The following is a 25,218-nucleotide window of genomic DNA, read 5'->3' as shown; positions in this document are numbered from 1 at the left end:
ACAGTGTTGCAGGTCCTGCGTGCGTGCATACCATGGTGCATTGCTACATATGATGGATCACTTGCCCGATTGGTCTTGCAATGACGTGAAGGTGCACATCGCTGCGGGGTGACGAACGTCAGCTGATCAGGTGCGAGCGGCAGTCGTCGACCAAGCAAGGAAGTTGAGTCTTCTTGGCCTCTTCCAAGCTGAGTTCGTACAATTGATTCATTAGAAAGGGCATGGGCTGAGACGGCGTGCATCAAATTGGCAACCTGAATGCCACCTTCCACATTGGCTTATGGCAGCTTCCGGCGGCTGAACAGGCTATTCCTGCCTGCAATTGCAATACCTCATTGGCCCAAACGCCAATATCAACCACCTGTATCACAGAGTCATTGGACTTTTTCGGGGTCGCGTGCCGTATAGCACGGAACCAACCTGTTTGCTAATTTCTCCTCGTCGAAGGGGGAAAACTCCTTTTCGTCACTCAAGGTTACATTTGTCAGCAGCAGCGACGTCGTCCAAGTTCAACACCCAAGGAATTGAGCCGATACTCTCGCTTCTCTCTGCCAGCTTAGCTGTTAGGCAGCGGCACATATGCCGATGAGGTGAGTGGAGTGGGATTTTTGGTAGCGAGCTCAGCGTCACATTCACTAGTCACCTCACACAACCCATCTCATCCGTTTCCACTGTATTTGCCTGTGTCGTTTATGCCGTTACCTGTCCAGGCCTCCCCTCCGGACACTAAGATATGAAGATCCAAATCTTAGGTTTAGCGATCTGTAGTACCTGAACATCTCGATTCCATGTCTCCCTATTGGATCCCCCAAGCCCCCCATCCCCTTCTGCTGGCCTGGCATGGATGGCAGGATGGATTGCTGCACGCACAGCCTACACCCTAAACCTACTGTACTGATCAGTCACATACCGTATGTACCACTAACACCACCTCCCGAGACACCGACACCTCACATGTCATTCTCGTCGGTTTGTTGGAGCTCTTGTCGGCATCGAGTCCCGTGGCCCCATTCTCGTCATTCTCCATCTAGTGTTATGGGCATGATCTGGTATGATACCGACTAATATAGGTGCACGGCTGCCATGGTTCCATTGGGTAATTTAGAGCCCGTTTGAGCTGCTTGGCCCAGAGCCATACTGTCTCGGCGCCAGTTAGGGGTATATATTGTTCGGATGCGTCCCAAACTCGGTTTATTTGCTCAAGTGCTTCGCTGTCGCTCGACTTGCCCTCCCGCTGCCCGTCAAAATACCCACCCCCTCCCGGCGCGTGTGGTCAAAGTTGCGGACTGTACCACTCTTTCTCATTCTTTGGTCCCTCCTTCGTCGTAGACATGCACTTTCTCAACTCGGGCTCGACTCCTTCGGGACTCCAGACCCTCTCGCTCTTTCTTCTGTCCAACCTGCTGGGCACCACCTCCGCCGCCGCTATACAGTCCCGCGCCGTTCCCGCCCCCTATGTTGCCGCATCCTACTACCCGGCGCCTCATGGCGGATGGGCCAACGACTGGGCCGATGCCTACGAAAAAGCCATCAAGCTGGTTTCGCAAATGACCTTGGCCGAGAAAACCAATATTACAGGCGGAACCGGTTTCTTCATGGGTAACTTATTCCCATGCCATGCCTCTGCCCTATAAGGTTTTCCTTCTGCTAACAAGTGAACAAGGGCCTTGCGTGGGAAACACTGGCAGTGCCGACCGCTTAGGCTTTCCGCAGCTGTGTCTTCAAGATGGTCCCCCTGGGTGTGCGCACGACGGACAATGTCACCGCCTTTCCTGCCGGTATTACAACAGGCGCTACCTTCGACAAGAAACTGATGTACGAGAGAGGAGTGGCCTTGGGCCAGGAATTCAAGGGGAAAGGCGTCAACATGTATCTGGGCCCTTCGGTTGGTCCCCCTGGGCCGCAAGCCACGCGGTGGGCGGAACTGGGAAGGTTTCGGCGCGGACCCGGTGCTGCAAGCTTTCGCCGGATCCGAGACGGTCAAGGGAGTTCAGGACCAGGGCGTCATTGCTGTTCTCAAGCACCTGATCGGCAACGAGCAGGAGGTCCAGCGCATGTTCAACGTTGCACAGCAGGGAATCAGCGCCAATATCGGTATGTTAGGACGAGGGACTAGCGTGTGGTCTCGTGCTTCTTTACTTACTAATGATACGCCTGCTAGATGATCGAGCGATGCACGAGTTATACCTGTGGCCATTTGCCGAAGGCGTCCGCGCCGGCACAGGTGCAGTCATGACTTCATACAACGCTGTCAACGGCTCTGCCTCGTCGCAGAACGCATATTCCATCAATGGCCTTCTCAAGGAAGAGCTCGGCTTCCAGGGTCTGGTCATGACTGATTGGCTTGCACACATGTCCGGAGTGGCTTCTGCTTTGGCTGGTCTAGACATGTCAATGCCTGGCGACACGCAGATTCCCGTGCTGCCCGGTACGGCTTACTTCATGTACGAGATGACCCGCTCGGCTCTCAACGGCAGTGTCCCCATGGACCGCATCAACGACATGGCGACTCGCGTCGTTGCGGCTTGGTACAAGATGGGCCAAGACGAGGACTACCCGCGCCCCAACTTCTCCTCCAACACGCGTGACAGGACCGGGCTGCTGTATCCGGCGGCTGTGTTCTCGCCGTCTGGCGTCGTGAACCAATACGTCAACGTCCAGGCCGACCACAAGGTCATCGCCAAGCAGGTCGCCCAGGACGCCATCACGCTGCTGAAGAACAACGGCAGCCTGCTGCCCATCTCGACCTCGGCGCCCATCAAGGTCTTCGGCACCGACGCCCAGGCCAACCCGGACGGCATCAACAAGTGCAGCGACAAGAGCTGCAACAAGGGCACCTTGGGTCAGGGTTGGGGCTCGGGCAGTGCCGACTACCCTTACATGGACGACCCGATCAGCTCGCTCAAGCGCAAGGCCGGTGACGTACAGTTCTGGAACACGGACTCGTTCCCCAAGGACCTGCCCGATGCCACGGCCGACGACGTCGCGCTCGTCTTCATCAGCTCCGACTCGGGCGAGAACTCGTACGAGGTCGAGGGCAACCATGGCGACCGCGACAAGACGGGCCTGAAGGCCTGGCACAACGGCGACGAGCTCGTGCAGAAGGCGGCCGAGAAGTACAGCAACGTCGTCGTCGTCGTGCACACCGTGGGCCCCATCGTCATGGACCCCTGGATCAACCTTCCGTCGGTCAAGTCCGTCGTCTTTGCCCACTTGCCCGGCCAGGAGGCGGGCGACTCCCTCACCGAGGTCCTCTTCGGCGAGGTCTCGCCCTCGGGCCATCTCCCCTACACCGTCCCCGTGTCCGAGGATGACTACCCGGAGAGCGTGTCGATCGTGCCCAACGGCCTCGGGCAGCCCCAGGACACCTTCTCCGAGGGCATCTACATCGACTACCGCTACTTCCAGAAGAACGGGGTGAAGCCGCAGTACGCCTTCGGCCACGGTCTCAGCTACGCCAGCTTCGCCTACAGCGACGTGAGCATCAAGGCCGTCACGCCGCTGAGCGCCTCGCCGCCGGCGCGCCCCGCCAAGGCCGCGGACCCCATCGCGGCCATGAACAACACGATCCCGGCCGCGTCCGAGGCGCTGCGGCCCGAGGGCTTCAAGGACATCTTCCGCTACCGCTACAGCTTCCTGGCCGACAACGACGCCAAGAACGCCTACGCCGACGGCGCCGCGGGCAAGAAGTACCCCAGCCTGCCCCCGGGCTACTCGACGACCCAGAAGGAGGCCGACCAGACGCCCGCCGGCGGCCCCTCGGGCGGTAACCCGGCCCTCTGGGACGTCGCCTACACCGTCTCGCTGACCGTCACCAACAACGGCACGGCGCACGCGGGCAAGGCTTCGACGCAGCTCTACGTCCAGTTCCCCGAGACCGACAACGCCAAGTACGACACGCCGCCGCTGCAGCTGCGCGATTTCGCCAAGACGGCCGCGCTGGAGCCCGGGAAGAGCGAGACGGTCGAGCTCACCATCACGCGCAAGGGTGTTTCCGTCTGGGACTCCGAGCTGCAGAATTGGGTCGTCCCAAACCCCGAGGGTCGATTCAAGTTCTGGATCGGTGACGCGAGCGACTCGTTCGGCGCTGTCTGCTATAGCGATTCGACGGCGTGCGAGATTGGCGTTCCTGGGCCGCTGTAATTATTTTGGTCATGTGTATAATAGAACATGACTTTAGTTTGATGGGGCTAAGTTGCTAACATGACTGTATTTGTGCTGTATATATCGATGCCGACCTTGGTAGTATGTATCTAATCCATAATGTCATAATGGGATATCTCTCGTATTATATCTGTCGCGTTCGATTCAAGTGACCTGGGTACAAAGTACGGCAGTCAGAAGTCATGGCTTTTCACCAAACTTCTGGCTGCTCCGAAGCGTATGCGTGTGGGTGTGTGTTGATATCTGTGATCTCATGTCATCTCTCCTATGAGTCTCTACACAATAGCCCTTTCCCCTCTGCTGTAGTGCCACCCACGATTCTATACTCTCTGTCGGAAGATCCCACCAATAGAGCCGCAACTGATCATCCCATTTCCCAGAGGGCGCGCTTCGTAGCATCCTCCTGCACCCATGAAATGATCATATCGCCCATATCGCCCACCAGCTTGTCGTAATGTGGCCCCGGGAAGAAGAGGCTCGTATGGGCCTCGACCTCGTCCATATCCTTCATGAAGACCTTGATCCATTTCGGGTCCATCTGGCCTTTGACCTTGCTCGGCAGGGTGCAAAACTTGCGCTCCTTCTTGGGCTTGGGAGGCTTCTCTGCCTTCTTCTGGCCCTTAGTCGATTTCGGGGGCTCCGATTCGTTGCTACTGACCCGAGACAGTGATGCTTCCCCTTCTGCTGTTGATGCCTGGGAGATCGAGCGATTCACGTTCGCTTCAGTGGCCGCCGCCGAAGGTTTGGGGGCGACCGCCGCTGCCGTATCAGCGAGCGAAGTCTGCCTCTCCTCGATACCATCTGCAAGGATTTGAATGGCCTCTTTATTTTTCCGGCGCTGCTCTTTGGCTTCCTTTTCGGCTTCCTTTCCGCGCTTCTCAGTCTCATGGATAGCCTGCTCATCCTTTTGACGCTGCTCCTTTGCCTCCTTTTCGGCCTCCTTCCCGCGTTTCTCGGCCTCCGAGGCCTGTTTCTTTGCTTCCTTTTCGCGCTTGCTAGCTTCCGAGGCCAGTTTCTTCTTGCGCTTATCGATGACCTTCTGCCGTTCCTTGATCGTCTTCTCGCGATTCTTCACAGCTTGCTCATACGCCTTGACAACGCGCTTGGCTTCCTTCTCCGCCTGCTTACGGGCATCTTTATCCGTGTATTTCGTGCCATCGAACGGTTCGGGCTTCTCAGGCGGGTCAGAGACCTTAGGTAAGCTCAGTTCCAATTCGGAAAGCTCTTTAGCAGCAGCATCTACTTCAGGATCTGTATCTACGCCCTCAGTCGTTTGTGATGCTGGCTCCACAGCTTCATCCCCCGATTTTCCCTCTGGAGGGGCCGATGATTCTGGTTTTGCGGCTCCATGGCTGGAGGTCGATTTCTCTTCGGTGGATTGCTGCAACTGTAAATGCGCCGATTCTGCGCTCTTGTTGTTATCGCTGTCTTCATCCTCCATCGGTACTGGATCCATCTCTTCTAAACTAGAGACCGACTGATCGTCAGTATCACGGGATGGGCCAGCAGCATTCTCCTTAGGAATATCCGGAAGACTTCGTATTGACGGCCGCTTCCGCCCCTCATCGTTGATGTCTCCGATGGAGGCTCTAGGTGTTGATGACGTCGAGCCCGTGGCTCTTGGCTCACCGGCCATGGCGTTTTCAATCTCCTTTCGATCCGCGTTGTCCATCTCTTTGGAAGCCTTCGGTTTCTTGGGGTGCCCGTGGCATACTGTATAATACTGAACGAAGCGGACTTGTGGCGGGACATGAGGAAATCCATGGTTCTTTATGTCATCAATATCCTCAAGTTTCCGCAAGTTTTCGTACCGAATCTTGAGGCAATTGAAGTCCATTAAGACGCTCCCAAATTCAAGATGAGACATGATGTGGTGGCTGGCAGCGTCTATTATCCCTTCCGAATTGTGCTTCTTGACGAAGTGGACAATGTTCTTCCACCAGCTGCGATCCTTAAGGCGAACATCATTGGGGAACTCAGGGTCGAAATTAGGGTCCATAGTCATCCTAGGTGGCAGATCAGGGACTGACGTGGGTGGATCTGCTAGGGGCGACGTAGGCGTCGGGCTCGCAAAATCCGAATACAAAGAAGGCTCTGGTGATGTTACGCTAGACGTCCCCTGAGTAGAGCCGCCGGCAGGCTTGGGGTATCTGTTTTGGAACGGAACAAACTTGAGAGGCCGGCTACGATGATACCAGGATGGAGGCCCAACAAAGGCGCGTCCAGGTTGACTGTTCCTAGGATTCTATTTTGAAAGAAATTAGGACCGTTCTGGTCCCATGATTGCTAGTTGGTTCCGTTAGCAGTTGAGGCCTTTGGACATGGTATGGAAACGAAAGAGCTTACCATGAGAGCAACATCGGCTGCCAAGAGACCGCCCATGGAATGGCCGACAAGCACGACATCAGTCGTGGGCGACTCGTGTGGCTGGAGCCACCGGCTAAAGTTGTCGCGGGCTACCTCGATGGCCTTGTAGGTCTTGTATCTGGGATAGATCTTGGAATGAACGACATGCGTGTCGATGAGGGCGTCCCTCAGATATCGGTGGACGTGGGCGGGGAAGGACTGAAAGGAATGATCTGTGCCCATGAAGCCGTGGATGTAGACGACGAGCAGCCTGCGTTTGGATACCTCATCATAATTCGGCAACGATGGCACAAGCGACTGGGTTGAGTTGGACCGAGGGTCTCCTCGCGAAAGGTGACTGCTGTAGGCAGGAGGGGGATCATATTGGCCCCCGCTGCCTTCCGGCGCATCTATAGAAGCGGACTTCCAGTCGTGAATACTCATGGTGCCAGGTTGACCTTATAGAAGCCCGCCTACTGGGTTGATGGTGGCAGATAATGGCTCAAGAATTAGAACTGGCTATATATCCACTGTTGGCGGGGTTCCAGGGTCGTGATGACTGACGTCAAATCATGGCGCTTTTGGGGACGAACGAGTGATGAGGCTGTTTCAATGAAGGGACGCGACAAACTTGCACAAACCAACAAAGTAACAAACACTGATTGACTGACTAACTAGGGTAGTAGGTGGGTAGGTAGGTAGGTTATATCTGTATGTATGTGTGTGGGGAGATGAGAGAGATCTTGTAAGGATATTCTGATTCCCAAGTTTTGCGAATCGAATGTTGATTTATTGATTACTTACCAGTAAGGCGTTTTGGAAGATTGGTTCCCTCTTTGGGCGTGCGGGCAGACGGATAGGCGGAACCGACCACCAACGACCACCAAGGTTCGCTGGCCTATCGGAGGATCTGTATTTGGGTTTCTGAGCATTGCAATGCATGTTAAAACCACAAAATCGAAAGTCTCATATTCAAGTAGTCTGATTTAACGCAACTAAGGAGACGGATGTAGTAGACGATCATTGGCCTCAAGCGTCCGTCACTTGATTCTCTATTTATTTCCTCATGGATTACGGGTACTAGGGGTCTTCGTGACATGCTGATTCACAGGATGAGAGCAAGGTTCTACACCATGAAGTCGCTGAGTTGTCAAATGATTCTTTTAATTCTGTATCAAGGCAAGGTGTATCTACAAGCGAGCAGGTGATGTCGTATCCCATGGGAAGGACTGGACTGTTAAACACATCATGCTCGGTTAGTTTTGCTGCTTTTGGTTTCGCAATGAAGTTCATGAAATGACTGCCCCCAAACGCCTTGCTAAAAGGGAAAAACTGCAAACAATAAATGCAAGGACCGTAGAGACCGGCGCTGCTCGGCCATGAAGCCGGCTCTCATTGTCCTCACCAAGAGAGCAAACGGCCTCATTACGCTTCGTAGCGCATAGACCATTATTAAATCCATTCCAGGATTCGGGGTATCATGTTCCTATCCCGCTGTAGCCATTTCGTACACTTCCGCCAAAGGATGAACCGGTTCCGGGGTTCTATTTCAAACGTTAGTGATGAGGCCGAGAACATTGGACTACGGCTGGACTGTAGTCACCTGTTTTCTCCTCTTCAGCTTCGACGACCGATCGTCGCCTTCACCAGTTGAGTAGCCTGAAGCGGCGCCTTGATCGTCGTCAGGGAATCCGTCCCCGTAGCCCTCAAAACTGCTATCTTGGTAGCTTCGCTTCTTGCCGATCCGTCTCACGCGATTGACCTGCGGCACCTGCAGTTTGCTCGCATTGCTGAGACCGCCAGCGGACCCGATGGGCGTGGCTTTCTTCGAACCCTCCTTCGGCTTCTTAGTCACGACGCTGGGTGCCAAATCACCAAGCACAGAGCTATCCCATAGCTCCTTGTCGAGCGTCCTCGCCATTGTCATGGCCCGCGACAAGTTTGTTTGGACTGCGTCTGAAAATCCTCGTTCGACCTCTTTGCCTTGTACCTCGTGTACATGCCATTCGGACTCGGGATACAGGAGCATGTGCATGAAGCCATCCTGATCGTACGGGTCTTTCTCAACCTTATCAAAATGACCATTGACACCAAGCGATTTGATGTGACCCTTGTACGTCTTACGTAGAGCGTTCTTTTCTCCATTTGGCTTTGTCCGTGCTACCTCGGCGGCAATGCCGGTCAATCCGAACATCTCGAAAAGATCTTCAGAGACACTAGGTAAGGACACAGAATGGGCTATAGAAGAGCAGAGTGTCAACCACATGTTCTGCACGCCATACCAGGGACAATAGCTGCTTCAGTCATCTTCAATCATAGATAAGGGTGCCTTACGAGTTCTGCAAAGAAAGTACTTCTCGCCAACATCCATGTGCAAGTCTTCGATGCCGAGCCTGCGAGGATCCTCAAGGTGAGTCTTCTTATGTCCTGGCTCGCCCATATCGTCGGGCATTCGTTTCCGCTTGTGTGGCGAGTCGGCATCCGACATGGCGATGTCTTGCGTGGAATCACCGTGCTGTATTGATCCGTTGACGCTGTGTGCAGGAGTTGGAAGGGTGGTGATTGATGTCATGGAAGAATTCATGCTGCTCGACACGGGGTCCGCAGTGCTGGGCGATAACTGCGACGGACTCTGAGGTGTTTGTGGATTGAAGGACATCGTGGCCATTGATTTCCTCACGCCGGTCAGGGCGGCGGATGCGGCAGGAACAATGGTCAATTCCGTCGATGGGCAAAGCAAAACCTGAAGCCGTTGATGAAGATGCAGCGTGGTCAACAAGAATGGAGTCGGTTCTGTGGAGTTGAGGCCGGAAAAACCAGGACACTAAAGGCCGACCGACTAGAGTGGTTGGACACGGGCAAATTGCGGAAAAAACGATATCGTCAAAGGATAAACAATCCAAGAAACCTTTGTGATGCTGCGCACAATCGACTAGGGTCCGGCCAAGGTGAGGTACGAGGATGCGAAATCGGGCTGGAGGTTGCGAAAGGAAATGGTCGTCGTCGTTGCTCGTTCGGTCGTATGTTTTCGGTGGTGATGGTTGCTGTCGCGCGAAAATACCGCCCTCAGGACCGGTTGGGGTCGCCCAAGAGACCCAACTTCCCAGCCTGCATGCACAAATTTAATTGGCCGCGGGCACTTTTTCGGATCGTTCTACGTCAAAGAATGTGAATACAGCAGCGACTGCGATGATTTTGATGTCGCAGAGGTCGGTGCTGTTCGGCGCTGGTCAATGTCGTCGTTTGGCCAGAAGAGGGAGATAGATGATGGTGAAGGGAAAGCTGAGATCAGCAGGCAAACTGAAGGGGGATGGATATGGACGGATGGGGTCTCGATTGTGACGGGGCTGGATTGGGCCTAGAGAGAGAATGGGCAGATAATCCACTGTGCAAGCCACACAGTGAGAGAGAGAAATGGCCGGAGGTAGGCAGGGCGTCCGTGTGCGCTGGTGTGCGCTGTAACCAGGCTAAAGTGCTGCTGGTCTTACCTGGCCTGGTCACAGAATACAGTGCAATTCAGCCTAGAAACAAAATGGTACAAGCAGAGCAAGCAGCAGAGACCTGGACGACCAGCAGCCATTATCCACGGTCCACCTCCCCCGTCTGTTGCCTGCGAAACCTGAACACGCCTTATTTGCTTGAGCTCCGCTTTCTTTCTGCATCACACACCCCCTGACCCACCGCCCATGTTCTAGTGGTAACATCTAACCTACCGTTCTGGGATGGCACATGGAATGCAATGATGGGCATACACCCTCTGAAGCCCGTTCCGTTAGACAACGATTCCACGGATCCATGGGTTTTCTTTGTATCACGTTCCCTTTAAGATCGGTCAAAGCCTTTATTCTTCCTGTCACACCATACCAAACGTTTTCTACCACTGTTGGTCTTCCCCAAAAGGCGATGCGCTTTCGACGTTGTTGGAGTTCATCTCATCAACAACGCCAGGAGACAACCTAGCCTCGACCTCCTCATAACAAATACACCCTACATACGCCCAGTATTTCAAGGGCAGTCGTATTCCAACACGATTTTCCAGGGCTTGAGAGCGGCTGAGCGGTGGTTGGAAATTGGAAGTGTTTCTTCAGGAGCGCGAAATGCACACGGCCCATTTGATACAATGGGAGAACCCACACACCCAACACCAGCACTGCACGTAAGGCCTCATGGATGCGGTAGGGCAACGAATGCATGGAAGGTACCTACAGGTAAGCAAGTCGGTTCAACCCGGCAAGAGCCTTTTTGAAGCTTACTTCAGCCTCCGATCATCATCATCCAGGCCGCCCATCATCCGTTGCCAGTTTATGGGGGATATCTTATTAATGCGATACTGAATTCTTGGATATGTGTGACCAACAATCAATGGCTCTCCAGTAGGTTTACCACACAGTCGTACCAACGTGACCATTCCATCTCGCTTCTACGCTCCTACTTTGATCCCATATACTCATTCCGACCCGAAATCGATTACTGAGCTTTCCACTCATGGGATCAGGTATGTGTAATTCGGAAGACTCTTCCCCTACAAAGACCAAGTGTAGTTGACCCAGATTTCATGATGGCCAGTGATTGAAGTGTACACGCTAAACATATATAATATTCATTGTTCGAGTACCGTACCTAGGGGTCTTCCTCATTGAGAGTTCCATTTGATACTGTTGACAGATCATTGACGCGAGCATGGAGTATCGGAATTGGGTAGTTCAACATCTGCCAGAAACCCGTCATTGCCACTACATATCCTACACTCTTCTCCAGGGATGGCAATGAGTTTTATTTGGGTAGCTTTCATATCAAGCACCGTGCAAGACCCCAGACCTTCAGCCCTCAAGGCGCCTTACTCCTTCCATGTCTGAATCTACATTGCTCGTATAAGGTAACCAGCCGCTGTCTTGTGACCACTACTCCTAGGTCATATGAAGAAGCTGGTAGTAATCTCGGTACCTATCTACCGACTCCCTACAGCGTCGCACGTCAACTTTCACCTCACAATGTCAGCAGAAGTTGATACCAGGAGTCGGGACGCGAGAGGCGAGCAGGCGAGTCAGTCGGTCTTGTCGCTTACATGTAACACGTCGCAGAGCGGTCACGATTGATGGACTTTGTTTATCAATGGACTGGACGATTACACTACAGTACGGTGATGGCGACTGGGGCGGGGCGCACTATTGGAGGATCCTCAGTCAGGGAGTAAGCGGCTATCCGATTGATTTGATGCACGCAGGCACGCAGTGACGCCTGGCGCCACCGCTCCATACTTGAACGCAAGGCAAGGTTCTGATCCCATCCCAGTTTTGGGGCATGACAGAAACCTTAGACAGGCCGGGCCCCGTCAGTACCTGGCAGGCACACCGGAGTCAGTTCGCAGTCCTGCTGCGACTGCGGCTGTTTAAAACCCAACTAGGCCCCCCGCCATTTTCCCAACTCCCAAAGTACGTACGTTCCTACTGGAGGCTTATCTATTGACTTCAACAACGACAACCTCACCCCTCGCGGCGGATCCCATCAAGGTTCGGTTTCCTTTCTCCATCAATCTTTGATTTTTCTCTCCGGTGGCTTGTATCTATCTTCGTTTGCATTCCTCGTCGACCTGTTCCCTTACCACCCCAAACCGACCAGGGTCAACACAAAGGAGTTTGTTATCGCTTTCTTATATGGCCGGTCACTTGGACTGAACCCAGGCACGCAACGTCTTCAAAACCGGCCTGCCCTCGGCAGCTCGAGTCAAACTGAGAACGCTCCCCAAAAGGGCCACGACAGTCGATTTTTCACATTACTCACTTCTGCATCACTTCAAGTCACAAAAAGTGCACATACAACATACGACACTGCGGCAGCAAGATGGCTCCTGGGGCAGGTCTCAATGGTGCCAAGACCCGTCTCATGCAAGAACTGGGCGAACTTCAGAAGGAGCCATGGGTTAACATCGATGTATGTCACGCCGATATACGTATTATATGCATCCTCCAGAGCTTGATTGGAACTGACGTTTTTGCCTTCTTCCTGTAGCTCGCCAACGACAACCTGCTCCACTGGAAGCTTGGCCTGATGGTCATTAACTCGGACAGCGCCTTCAACGCCGGTTATTTCAAGGCGGAAATGCTTTTCGAGAACGATTACCCATACAAGCCACCGACGTTCCGCTTCATGATTCCCATCTATCACCCGAACGTGTACCCTGATGGCAAGCTGTGCATATCGATTCTCCACAACCCAGGCGAGGATATCATGTCAGGTGAGGCTGCCAGCGAGAGATGGTCGCCACTGCAAGGTGTCGAATCCGTCCTACGATCTGTGCTGCTCCTCTTGGATGACCCAGAGATCAACTCGCCTGCCAATGTGGACGCTGGTGTCATGTACCGGGACGACCGGGCCAGTTATAACAGAAAGGCAGGTGAGGTCGTACAAAGGTCTAAAGCCGACATCCCCGCAGGGTTTGTCATGCCGACCACACTAGATGCGACACCTCCCCCAAAATCGGTTGACGACGAGGCAGCATTCTGGGCCGAGAGCGACGAAGAGCTGGACTTTGGCGGCAGCGACACGGGCGACGAGGAGATGGGAGATTTCGACGATGATGGAGAGGACGAGGATGGCGCCAGCGAGGACGAGGATTCTTAGTAAGCACGAAACTCCGGGATGGATCCGCAGATACACGAACGAATGGACCATGCCAGATCTCCTTGACCACGGACGGCGCAGGCGGAGACATGACTACACATTTGCATAGCGTCGGTTGATCGGCGTTCCACAGACCATTTTCTACTCGACGGAGTAGGCAGGTGGAATCTCTATTGGGCCTCAACGTTTGGATTGACGGCTTTCACTGCGGGCATTGGCGATTGCTTCTGTTCTAGACCGGGGAGGGGGGGGCTCTTTATATAATGATAGAGGTAATTCGATTTTTTTCTCTTTGGTATTAGGGCGCTGAAGGGTATCTTGGGGTGGTGTTAATAGGGGTGCTTCATTGCGATAGACTGTATTCAATCCATCATCACATATTCAAAACGGCATAGAAGCGCCAATGTCCTATGTAAACCTTGTGCTACTGTGGCTGTCATGTAGACCAGGTGCCTCCAGTCGAGGAGTGACCTTGGAGAACTACCTGATTCGGTATTGATTGCGTATGGCGGGATTCCAGATGCAGAGATATGAGGATGAGCGGAGCGTATGCGGGCCAAAGAAGACATCCATGGATGATATAAGTGTCTGCAGTCTAATCCCTGGGCTGTCAGGAACCGTATAGATTATATATATATAACTCTATATATTTTTCCCAAAGTATTGATAGATTATATATCGTGCCTTATATAGGTGACATCAGCCTCTGAGGCATACCACACACCTTCTACAGCTTCCTAGAACTTCTTACCATTGTTTTCACGGTGCAGATTAACTGTTGATTCCAACAGGTCTGACGATTCATGGAATAGCGCGGGCAATGCATGTTACATAATGGGCGTCTTCCAGCGGCTATCCCCGCAATCCAACGCCAGACGCTCGGTACCTACCATATATGTACAGTACTTATTACTAGGGCATGTGCCGCCTCAACCAGCACCTATCAGAAGCAAGGAAGCTCCAATGCAAGGCTGTGTGAGGAGCGAGCTATACACGCACATGTAGCCAAGATATCCATGTAGGTATTGGTTGCTACCAGTCTTTCATTTCAGCCAACAACTTGTATTTACTCTGGCATCATTTGGGCCGCAGTTCGCTCGCTCGCTTGACTGACGCTGCCGAATATAATTACAGCATATCCAGCGTCGTTGCGCAAGATCGGCGCATCCATTGACCTTGAGCTTACTTCCTCTGCCGGCCGACGTAGCTTGCCAAAAGCCATATACCACCTCCCATGTCATCTTGGCCTAGGTGGCGTGCAACCTTCGACCACAGTGCGACCGGCTCTCGTGCTGCCATCAAGCCAACATGAGTGTCGCCGACGCAGATGTCGATACGCTCTGCTCTATTGCTGGCATGAGCCGAGATGTGGCCATTCGGAGCCTACAGGTTTGTCAATGCCCATTCTCATGCTGCCCGAGAGACGGAAAAGATGGACTGACACATCGTTGTCGCCCAGGCAAACCACAACAATCTCGAGCGAGCTATCAACGAGTACTTTGACGACCCAGAATCCGCGAAGAAGGTACGCACCAAACGACATATACTTGGGTATGCTGAGCTAGGTAGCTGATGTGCCCTTCATATATAGTATGATAATGCGTGGGACGACACGGCCTTTTCAGCAGGGCGAGACGGCGATGACACACAGAACCCCGGCGGCACAATCCCCGCCTTCAACATACAAGGACCCGACGAGGTTTCCAACTACCAAAACAGCACAGGTCCCACCCGTCCGCCGTCCAGGGCGGCGAACCGATCACCGTTGGGTAGGCTAGTCGACTTGACTGCGTCCGAGGCAGCGTGTATAGCTGACTCTGCCTACGTTCCAGGTGCCCCGACTACTGCGGCCGATGAAGATGCTGATCTGCGGCGAGCTCTTGCCGAGTCTGCTGCTCAGTCCGGCGTTCCTCAAGAAGTTGGCGTGGTGGATAACGACCCGAACGTCAAACACTTTGGCCCGGCAAACCGACCCGATTACCAGCAGGATCAGTGGGCTCTGGTGCCAACCAAGTCGGATGGCAATACTCCAGCTGCCGACCCTCCCCCGTCAGCCCGCAAGCGCAAGCAAGGTGCACCCGCATTTCTTCGCTCACTCAACGACCATCGCCTGGGGGCCCTCATCTCCATATACCACAGTATACCACTAGCGAGGAATGTTTTACTTTCGTATGCTGCAGGTTCCGCAGTTAAAGACTACGGGAGTCATATGGACTGGTGGAAAGGGCAGCCTATCAGGGGACCTGCACAGGACGGCGAAGAAGCGGATGCATCGTCAGAGGGCGTCTTTCCCAGCTTTGTGGATGAATTGCAACGTCTACTTGCTTTCCTTGACAACACCGACAGAAGCTACGGCAGCGCTGATGTGATAGCCCAGACATCTGACATCGATCCCACTAATGGTAGTTGGGCGCCGGCTGATATTGATCACAATTTCTTCGAAGCCCTGAGGAAAGTGGGAGATGAAATCCCCAACTGCCAATACGGCCGCCTCGAAACCGTGGGCAAGGCGCATTACATCTTTCCCAGAAAGAAACCCGATGAGAGATCCGACAAGGAATCCGATGCAAAATCCGAGAAACCCGATGAGGAACCCAATGATGATGAGGAAACGGCTCGTTTCATGCTCTTGGATGTTGGGGCTAATGATCACAATTTCGCGTGGGGGGAAGTAGATTCCCTTTATGATGCCCTGGACCGCCTTTTCTGGCACCATGCTCTGGCACCGCAACGTTGGGACCCAGAGGAGTCTAAGGCTGCTACTTTGGTGCAGCCCAGCGATGTTCTCACGATCCGATTTAATGGACAGGGTCTTCAAAGGACTTGCGACATTCCTGCTGTGCTCTATGTTGATCGCTACACAGAGGAGAGGAAGGGTATGGCTGCCGAACTTCAGGTACACGTGCACCAGCTCAAGCAGACCGGCCTCAAAGCGATTGAAGACTGGAAGAAGAGCATATTGGAGTGCCATCATGGGGAAAACGACCAAGCCCATAAGTGGCTGGGCAGGTCCCACGGAAGCCGTGATTGTTGCCAAAAGGTCATAAAGACATGTGAGGACCTGATGCAGAGATTGCGTCAGGACGCGCAATGGCGTCAAGTTCGTGAGCGCGTGGGCCAAGGCAATGCACCTACGATGGAGGACCTCTTTGCACTCCAAAACACTTCTGCATATTCCTTCACGGAAAAGGAAAGCGAGAAGTACGCAGCACTTCAGGAGAAAATCCAACTAGCCCGGGAGCAGCTCAAATGTATCGAAACACAGATGTCTAAGATGGAGATGCGGCATAGACAATGCTTGGAAGCGCTAAGTAACGCTTCCAAGATTCTGACCTGCCGAGAAGAGGAAGCTGATGCCGAGTTCGAGTCTAAATACATCCACAAGTCCGACCCTGAACGCTATCAGCCCCAATTCTGGAATCCGATTCACAAGTATCACCTTCGAGGCGTTGCTATTGCTCCCGGGATAGCATATCTGTGTGCGAAGGAAGACGATGATCTCATGCAGTTTGAAGACCAACCGGAAACAAAACTGGATGGACAATGGTGGAAGGTCGGCTATGCCGCCAAAGACGCTCACCCTATCACTGTGGAGGTAGGTTTGGCTGCGTAACTGACTGCATTGCAAACGTCCTGGGCGCTAACTCGTTGATTCAGAGAACAACACTCGGTGATGTTTTGGTTGCCGCTGGGTCGGAATCGAAGAATCCAATTCTTGTGTACGCTACTGAAGCAGCTTACGAAGAAGAGCCAATGCCATTGTCGCAGGCACTGCGAGTAAGTGTTGCCGTTCCCAGGCCCTGGCAGTGATGATTCTGAACAGGACTAGATGTTTGTGCAAGTCGACAACCGCTCATTTCAACGAGAACTCAGCGAGGAGCAAACCCATGAGTCTGCTCCAGCGCCAGATGTGCCCTCTCTAGATTCCTGGCAGGGTATTGACTTCGCCTCGGCTACTAAGAGGAAGCACAGTCGAAGCTCGTCTCTTGCCACGCTGGGTAGCACAGGTCGGGGCTCCGACAGAGAGATGCTAATGTATAATGAGGATGCATTCGAAGAGCCAACCACCTCACACCAAGAATTTGCTAGTCCAGCCCCGCAGTCTAATAAACTTGGGGGTCTAGTTGAGTCTCTGGCTACGTGCAGGACGACTGAAAGTGCGCCCTCAAAGCTGAGCAGCGACGGTGACCTTTTGGGGCTCGAGTCGAGAGAACCCGAAATGCAAGAGCGGGTGGGTAGGCCCATGTCATTCCTAGCGCGTCCGTCAAGCAGTGAAAAGCCGGCTGTGGATGTGATGAACATGGATATGGAAGTTGACGAGGAGTATGGCACAAAATGAGCCGCCCCCGGTGTATTTCTTGAGTGATCAACAGGACCAAGGGGAAAGAGTTATTGTACAACTCAAGCGATTTGGGGTAACGATGCATTATGAATCATCTGCATATGCCATGGCTTCCAGTATTGGCCTGTGGCTGGCGTTCGTTTAGAAATCAGATACCCAAGCAATGTGAAAGATGGTTATGGCATCGGTAACGTAAGCACCATGGTAATCATTCGCATCACGGCGTACGCAATATTTTACATACTGCGGGATAGCATCATTATACGGGATGGCGTATTGAACAACATATCAGGGGCACGACACTGTATGCAAGGGAATCACTGGAATATTCGTAGCTCGTGACTCGTGTATAATGCATACCTCTATAGTGTAGAAACCTTGGTCGGCACCAGTTGCCACGTTGATAAAGAGACCCGACTAGGTTAAGTTGCTTCCACCATCGGAATACAGGGATCGAGTCAAGTAATGCACGTCTGACTATCCCCATCCCAGCCAGCCGGCACTTTGACCCGAGCCTGCCGGCCAGCACGAATTTTTCGGAATCGATCAATGGACCGAGCTCGGCACGCTAAAGCGCTTGGAGACCGATCATTATTTACAGAGGGAGTTTATCTCATCCAGCGCCTGGCGGAGGCATCTCCAAGGTTATCTTGTCCCCGTAGCGCGTATATCTATCCAACGCTATGGTTAACTCGATTTGCGCCCTCATATCGATAGGTCTGCTCGCAGCAGGGCCCGTACATGCCAGCTATGCGTTCTATGTAGGCAAGGACCTCACTGCGGACGGCGTCGTCATGGTAGGCGGGACCGGCGAGGAAGTGTCGTCCCACTGGCTACAAATCTTCCCCGCGGCCGACCACGCGCCCAACGCCACCATCACCGTCGGGGTGACCCAGGATGCCGTCAAGCCCGGCCGCCTCCTCCAGATCCCCCAGGCCGGCCACACGTTCCGGTACGTCAGCATGGAGTACTCGGACTTCGAGGGCTTTCCCGCGCCCCTGACCAACGGCGGTGTCAACGAACGGGGCGTGGCTGTCCGCGACGTCTGGGCCGACAGCCGCGACGAGCTGTACGACATGACGCCCGACCCCCAGACGGGGCTGCAGTACAGCGACCTCGCGCGCATCGTCCTGGAGCGCGCGGCGACGGCGCGCGAGGGCGTTGAGATCATTGGTCGCCTCATTGGCGAGTACGGAGAGGCCACCTACGGCGGGAACTCGCACCTGATCGCGGACAAGGACGAGGGCTGGGTGGTATGGGAGTTCGCCGGCGGCCAAAAGCTCTGGGCGGCGGAGCGGCTCGGCCCCGACGAGGTCCGCGTGCTGTATCCGGGCTATATCGAGGACTTCCCCGTCGACTTCAAGGACAGCCGGGACTACATGGGCTCCGGCCACCTCGTCGACTTCGCCGCCGAGCGCGGGTGGTGGGATCCCAAATCAGGGGAGCCCTTCAACATCTTCAAAGCCTACGGCAAGCAGGGCGACAACTACACGGCGCGGGACGGCGGGTTCAAGTACATGTCGCAAGCGCAGCTGGAAGACGCCACGCGGGCCATGGCGCCCGTGACGGAGAAAGACCTGATGGAGCGGGTCCGCGACCCGCGCATCTCCGACGACGAGGCCGGCTACGGCCAGGTCGTCAGCCTGTACCCGGGCCTCGACCCGGACCTGATCCGCATCTGGAACGCTCCGACGGGCTCCGTCGCCGCGCCCTTCCTGCCCGGCTGGCTCGGTGTCGACGCTGTCCTGCCCGAGTACGGGCAGCACCGGTACCTTACGACCGGCGCGTCGTCGAGCTTCCTGAACCCGGGCTTCGAGCTGCAGGAGGCCTCCGTGTTCGCGGGCCGCCTGTTCAAGCGCGTGCTGTACTACATGTGCTCAGCGCCGACGCTGTTCCATCCCATCGTCACGGACATGCTGGTGGCGTTCGAGAACCAGTCGATTTCCGATATCGAATGGGTCGAGAGCGGCGCTCGAGCGCTCCTCGGGAAGGGGGAGAGGGCAGCAGCCAAGAATCTGCTGCAGTTCTATGCGCACGCGCGGGCACGGGACGCGTTGGGTCTCGGGTGGATCTTGACGGATGCCCTCGATGCTTACATCAAATTGGCTGGCCGATGGAAGGACCCTACTGGGACACAGATCAATGACGCGGGCGAGGGGCGGAGACGGTCAACTGCCTGGTCGGGTTTGACCCGGATCAGCCTGCGTGGAAGCAGCCGCCGCCTTCACCCTCGCAGAAAAGACTCATTTTCCAGGCTCCAGGTGCATGATAGTTGTACAGATATCGGGACTTCCTGATAAGTACTTGATCATGGTGTCGAGCCGCAGAACTGCTGCCACTAACATCCAATGATGAAATCGTAGTAATACACCACATTGGCGATATAAATGACCGTTTATTGGATTGTGCCGTCTACTCCGAAGAAAATAGGGGGCTCGGCGTTGGTATTGGTCGGTCAACGTAGAAGCAAGCCTAAGATTTACATGTAATCTTTGAATATTTATATTACTGGAAGACATCGAGAACAATGGTCAACGTACGTTTGCAAGTGTCCTGTTAATAGGCCTCGACGACTGTGGAGACAAGGTGCACAATAAGCCATCTGCCCTTCTCATTAGCCAATCAGCATTGGGGTCGATGGGTTTTATGCCCAACAAATACTTATAGACTCCCATCTTCATTTTGTGCGCTATTCACATGCGGCACTGCCGCCGTCAAGCCTACAACATACCTAGGTATCTGAAGATCGCAACTCACCGCGAACCACCAGCAGAACCAATACACTCTAGCTCGGACAGCTATTGATTAGAAAGCCAGGGCAAGTGAGTACAACCGACGAATCCATCAGTCTGGGGGGAGAAAGCTGGAGCTGCAATGGCTACGACAGGCAGCGGAGGCTCTTCAAGGGCCGCTCCTCTCACTGAGGCGGATTTGATATTTTCCCCGCAAGCAAATCACAACTTTTCTCGAATCCTGGGAGATCTGAAGAAGTCCAATCTTTCTATCACCAATCGACTCCGTTCCATCAAAGAGGATGCTCGCTTTGTCTCCGAGGCGGCAGAGGCTCTTGGCAGGCCACTGATGGCCAATGAGAGGTGTGGCAGTTGGTACATCTCGCCCGGCGACAAGGCGGGATCCGCCTACTTCAAAAGTACCGATGGACACATGGGGCAATGGAGCTTCAGTACGAGACGCTTGAACCTGCATTTGGTATCTGTTATTGGGAGAAACGATGGATGCATCATTGTCGATTCGACAAGGAGGGGGAAACGCATGCCAGATGCGCTGAGCAAGACGATACCTACGTGGTGTTGTGTCCTCAACCGTGCTCTGTTCCCCGAGGCAGATGGAGACAAACATGACCTATTCACGCCGCCCCACGTAGTCTCGGAGTCGGAACACGCCCAGATGCAGGCCAGGATACCATACTTTGTGGAGGCACTGGAAAGTCTCAGCGTCGACGTGACATCTCTGAGGAAGCAGCTAAAGAAACCCCTGCGCCCATTCTGGCTTACGCGCGAGTCGCAAATAGAGAATATGGCCGAGATATTTGAGGATTACCACCCCGTCATCTGTCTAACCAGCTCGCGGCGCGTCCAGGGCGGCGAGATGAGCGAAGGCGGCTATATCCAGGGCGCTGGCGATGATACGGAGAACTGGGCTCTGGGATTAACGCCCGTCGTGTTCTGGCAGAATGAGAAACTGCTACTCTCTACTCCGGAGGCGGACCTGCAAGAACTGGTGAAGTCGTTGGTGGCGTCGCATGCAGCAACTGCCGGTGGCCCAACACCCAAGCAGCTGGCAGATCACTTATATGTGGGTGCTCTCGCAGCAGAACCCCCCAATCCAACGACAACATGCACGATCACGATTGTGCCTCAGACTACAGAGCCCAGCGACTGGGTGAAGGGCCCGGCCTGCATGGAGGTGGGCTTGGGCAAGCAAACTAAAATAGCGAGCCGCAACTTGCGGACAACTCTGCCCCAGATTTGCGACTTCGCGGTACAGTACCTCCACTCTTCATCATCTACACCATCATCAACAGGGGCGGATATTCTGATACGGTGTGAGACCGGTAAAGATGTGTCGGTCGGTATCGCCCTGGCTCTGCTCTGTCGTGTCTTGGATGACGAGGGCAGGTTGAACCCGAAAGGCGCCGAGGAAGCTGTCAACAAATCGATCATCAAGGTCAAGCTGGGGCGCGTGATGACCCAATTCCCCGAGGCCACCCCGAGCCGGGCGACTCTTCAGAGCGTCAACAGCTTCCTGATGAGATGGAACTGACTGTGTCTTTGGACTTCAGTCCTTCAGTGTATGTAGAGAATGAGAATGAGAATAGCAGATAAGTGCACATATCATATCAGACCAGACAGCCAAGCCAGACTTGACTTGAGGCTCAAAATAATGGAAAAAGCAGCCAAGCACGCCAGAAGTCCCACAGTGAGACGTCATTCCACGATTTATTGACTGCCCACTGCGGAGACGTGGCGGGGATAGCACAGACCCAACTTGGGGTGCTTTTGTTTTGTTTGCCTGTCATCCTCCCCACCCCGTCAGCTCCGATCAGCAGCCAGAGCGGCCAATCTGAGTCGAGCTTGGCTCATTTTTATCCTTCGCAGTGAGCGATTTTGCCGAACTAACGAGCCCATTGCTACAGTGATTAACGCAAACTAGTGTGCATGCAGTTTACGGTGGGCAGCATCTTCCCGCTGCTGCCGGCATCTCGGACAGGGCGAGTAATGGCGAGCGAGAGAAATCGATGATCGCTCAGAGCGCAGAGCCAACAAAAGTCCAAAAGTTGGTGCCATGGCTGCTCCAACCCCCAAGCACCTACCTAACCTTGACATCCTTTTGGATTCTGGATTTCACCTTCGTGCGTCCGTGCCGATTGCCATTCCGCCTGCATATTGAATGCTTAATTGACATTTGATATTGGACTGCTCCCAGTGCCTTGTTCCTCCATTTGCACACTGCCAACGGTGATACCTTAGGCACTTACTTACTTAGTGTCGCGCGCTAAAGTTCGGTGTGTTGCATCAGCCAAAGCTTCCGTCCGCCTTTAAAGATATCAGACAGCAGCATACTTGGATAGCAAAAAAAGAACGACGACTCCCATAAGCAGCCTCCGAGCAATTTAATTCCACCATGCCCATCATCGATGTGCGCGACATTATGTCGTGGCCGGCAGGCGACAATGCGACCGACACAGTCTTCGGGAACGTCCATTTCAACCTCACGCTTCTCGAGCATTGGAATTATACCCTCTACAGCAACAACACCCTCTCCAACGGCACCAAGTGCATCTTGACCTTTGGCCCATACCCTCCCACGCTGCTATACCCCAACGGCACTTTTATCAACTCGACCTCGTGCTATTCGGCTATTGACCCTGTCGGCGTCCGTGGTGGCGTTGGCATCGCTTTCGCCATCCTCTATGCCATCTCGCTCGTGTTCATCTGCATCAACCTGACCAAACACGGCAAACGATACCTCCCGGCCACCAAGAGGTTCTATCCGCTAGGCAGAAGATGGCAGTGGTACTGGGGCTTGTTCGTGTGCGGCGCCGCCGTCATTGGCCTGTTCACCGGTGTCGACGTCGATCGATTCTACCTCCCCGAGATTCCCATCGTCCTCAACAACTTTTTCTGGTATCTGATGCAGCTCGGGGCCATGGCTTTGGTATGGGAGGCAGTGCGCCACTGGGGAAGCTGGATGGAGAGGCAGTTTATCGACCCGAACCCGTTTGTCCTGCAGCAGACGGATAAGAGAGGCATGTTCGAGTTCTGGCTGCCGCTGTTCTTCTACTTCTGGCTCTGGATCAACTTCTTCTTGGTCATCCCGCGCAACTGGGGAAACATCGAGAAGCAGCGTGATCCCGACCAGACCAGGCTGATTGCGGAGCCCTCGGCGACAGATATCCGCTTCAAGATCGCGACCTTCTGCCTCCTCCTCTGCTGGCTGACCATCATGACCTCGATGTGGCACTCGATCCGCCACTATGAGCCTCGGAACCGTGGTCTCTTTAACCGCGCCATCGGCTTCCTGGGGTATATGCCCTTCCGCTTCGTTCTGCTGCTGCCGCTCGCACTGGCCGTGGTCGCCTACCAAGGGCTCTGCGCCTGGGAGTTCTGGCTTTCCCCGCAAAAGGTCGAGACTAACGTCATCGCCATGTACGTCGGCGGGTACTTGCCCACCTTCCTCATCCTCTGGGTCCAGATCATTTCGGGCTTCCTGCGGCCCAACGAGGACAAGAACCTAATCCAGCAGCGCCGCCAGCGCGGCGACGCCATCGACCGCGACCTGGGTATTGTCAAGAAGCCCGCGTGGTGGCGCCGCGTCAACGGCGACATGCCCGTTGAAGGCATGCGCGACCGCCTCATGCGCAACGTGCGCGAGGTCGGCGGCGGCGCGGCCACCGCTCGTAACGTGGAGCTGGCCGCCGAGACGCGGGCTCGCGAAAGTGACCAGGCGCAGGCTGCGGCCGAGAGGGAAAGAGCAGCAGGGGTCGCGCCTATCGAGATGAACGAGATCCGCCGGGCCAACTCGATCGCGAGCAGCATGCGGACGTCCACGGCCCCGCCGCCCTACGAACCACCGTATAGCGGCAAGAGCGCCAACCGGAGAAATGAGAGAGCCATGCAGGCAGCCGCGGGCCTACTGTTCCCGAACGCTGCGCCACCGCCTCCCCGTTTTAATGACGCCCAAGGGGCGACGGGCCGGGGAAGGGCCGGAGAAGGAGAGTCGGGCGCAGGAGGACTTCACGCACCCAGACCCGGCACCAGCGAACGGAGCAATAGTACGGCTTCCGGCACTTCGCTAAATGCGCCTCCCCAGCAAATCAAGAGTATGCTGGACGTGTAAAGCCAAATCCATGCTAGGTGTTGCACACCCAATATATATATCAAGCAAACTGAAGAAAGGGGGCAGGGAGTAACGTCCGCACAATTCAAAGACGAGCTGCATGTCTCATGTTGCGTTCGCCCGCGGCATACAGCAGCCGCTTACGACTTATGGCAAATGTTTATGTTTATTTCACAGACTTCGCACTGTTACTATATTGCTTTCCAAGAGTTAAGGTACATTGGATAGGTACACGCAATTTTGACACTCGCTCGGGGTTCGTCAAATACCGTCGAACGAACGACGGAAGTTGGGAGGGGCCGCATTCATCCGACATTCGGATTCTCAAAGTCCGGGCGGATGGAGAAGGGATTATGATATAGTCAATCCCCGACAGTCGATACTTATTAGTAGTAGACAGTGCATACAGCACATATTGATAATAGTAAAAATGTTTATAAAATGTATGTACAAGCCAACTTTTCGTTTGAGTTGAGTCCCATCTATTATTGTCCTGCGGGTTGCTTCTTCGGACACTCTCAGTCTTGACCTTCTCACTCGTCTCAAACCACACATAATCATTAATGGAAATTTCGTAGCGTCAGAAGTCGACTATTTTCATTATGAGGCCGCGATCCTCGCGGCGGTGATATGTACGGTAGTTATGCAAATAGAACGCACCCTCATGGCTACATATCATGTCTGCTCATCTCTCTCTTAAAACGCGTGGCACGCACTCCTCGGCTAGGTCGGACAAAGAAGCCTCCCTCAAACCATGTCGCGCCTGCTCTCTCAGCCCGTATCAGTCCACCTTGCTTCGGTATAGAAACGAAGCTAGCTCGGCAAACGGGGCCCTTCTGCTTCAGGCCCGATTGGACTTCCTGCTGCTTCTTTTTCTCATGTAT

The 25,218-nt window shown here is 54.2% G+C and overlaps 8 protein-coding genes across 8 annotated transcripts; 6 read left to right on the top strand and 2 right to left on the bottom strand.

Annotated features, from left to right (window-relative positions):
* Nucleotides 1-1,331: 1,331 nt before the first annotated feature.
* Nucleotides 1,332-4,143, top strand: PG994_014970 (uncharacterized protein; the record flags this gene model as incomplete). Its single annotated transcript, XM_066866379.1, has 5 exons — nucleotides 1,332-1,599; nucleotides 1,656-1,671; nucleotides 1,714-1,815; nucleotides 1,853-2,094; nucleotides 2,162-4,143. 5 exons carry the CDS (start codon nucleotides 1,332-1,334, stop codon nucleotides 4,141-4,143), a joined length of 2,610 nt encoding a protein of 869 aa, XP_066708055.1.
* A 385-nt stretch (nucleotides 4,144-4,528) lies between these two features.
* On the bottom strand, nucleotides 4,529-6,954 carry PG994_014969 (uncharacterized protein; the record flags this gene model as incomplete). Its single annotated transcript, XM_066866378.1, has 3 exons — nucleotides 4,529-6,283; nucleotides 6,352-6,450; nucleotides 6,511-6,954. 3 exons carry the CDS (start codon nucleotides 6,952-6,954, stop codon nucleotides 4,529-4,531), a joined length of 2,298 nt encoding a protein of 765 aa, XP_066708054.1.
* A 1,034-nt stretch (nucleotides 6,955-7,988) lies between these two features.
* Nucleotides 7,989-9,169, bottom strand: PG994_014968 (uncharacterized protein; the record flags this gene model as incomplete). Its single annotated transcript, XM_066866377.1, has 3 exons — nucleotides 7,989-8,054; nucleotides 8,114-8,748; nucleotides 8,845-9,169. 3 exons carry the CDS (start codon nucleotides 9,167-9,169, stop codon nucleotides 7,989-7,991), a joined length of 1,026 nt encoding a protein of 341 aa, XP_066708053.1.
* Nucleotides 9,170-12,351: 3,182 nt separating this feature from the next.
* PG994_014967 (uncharacterized protein) lies at nucleotides 12,352-13,131 on the top strand (the record flags this gene model as incomplete). The annotated part of the gene is made up of 2 exons (XM_066866376.1): nucleotides 12,352-12,441; nucleotides 12,520-13,131. 2 exons carry the CDS (start codon nucleotides 12,352-12,354, stop codon nucleotides 13,129-13,131), a joined length of 702 nt encoding a protein of 233 aa, XP_066708052.1.
* Nucleotides 13,132-14,439: 1,308 nt separating this feature from the next.
* Nucleotides 14,440-17,470, top strand: PG994_014966 (uncharacterized protein; the record flags this gene model as incomplete). Its single annotated transcript, XM_066866375.1, has 5 exons — nucleotides 14,440-14,520; nucleotides 14,591-14,656; nucleotides 14,723-16,726; nucleotides 16,789-16,908; nucleotides 16,961-17,470. The coding sequence occupies 5 exons, from the start codon at nucleotides 14,440-14,442 to the stop codon at nucleotides 17,468-17,470; spliced, it is 2,781 nt and encodes a 926-aa protein (XP_066708051.1).
* A 686-nt stretch (nucleotides 17,471-18,156) lies between these two features.
* Nucleotides 18,157-19,770, top strand: PG994_014965 (uncharacterized protein; the record flags this gene model as incomplete). The annotated part of the gene is made up of 1 exon (XM_066866374.1): nucleotides 18,157-19,770. The coding sequence occupies one exon, from the start codon at nucleotides 18,157-18,159 to the stop codon at nucleotides 19,768-19,770; it is 1,614 nt and encodes a 537-aa protein (XP_066708050.1).
* Nucleotides 19,771-20,347: 577 nt separating this feature from the next.
* PG994_014964 (uncharacterized protein) lies at nucleotides 20,348-21,757 on the top strand (the record flags this gene model as incomplete). Its single annotated transcript, XM_066866373.1, has 1 exon — nucleotides 20,348-21,757. The coding sequence occupies one exon, from the start codon at nucleotides 20,348-20,350 to the stop codon at nucleotides 21,755-21,757; it is 1,410 nt and encodes a 469-aa protein (XP_066708049.1).
* An 861-nt stretch (nucleotides 21,758-22,618) lies between these two features.
* PG994_014963 (uncharacterized protein) lies at nucleotides 22,619-24,334 on the top strand (the record flags this gene model as incomplete). The annotated part of the gene is made up of 1 exon (XM_066866372.1): nucleotides 22,619-24,334. One exon carries the CDS (start codon nucleotides 22,619-22,621, stop codon nucleotides 24,332-24,334), a length of 1,716 nt encoding a protein of 571 aa, XP_066708048.1.
* Between the last annotated feature and the right edge of the window lie 884 nt (nucleotides 24,335-25,218).

This window comes from Apiospora phragmitis, assembly GCF_038363925.1.
Source record: "Apiospora phragmitis strain CBS 135458 chromosome Unknown utg000014l:1.0-1827420.0:1.0-1829600.0, whole genome shotgun sequence".
Taxonomy (NCBI): Eukaryota; Fungi; Ascomycota; class Sordariomycetes; order Amphisphaeriales; family Apiosporaceae; genus Apiospora; species Apiospora phragmitis.
The sequence above is the reverse complement of the archived record's forward strand: the minus strand, read 5'-3'. Positions and strand labels throughout refer to the sequence as shown.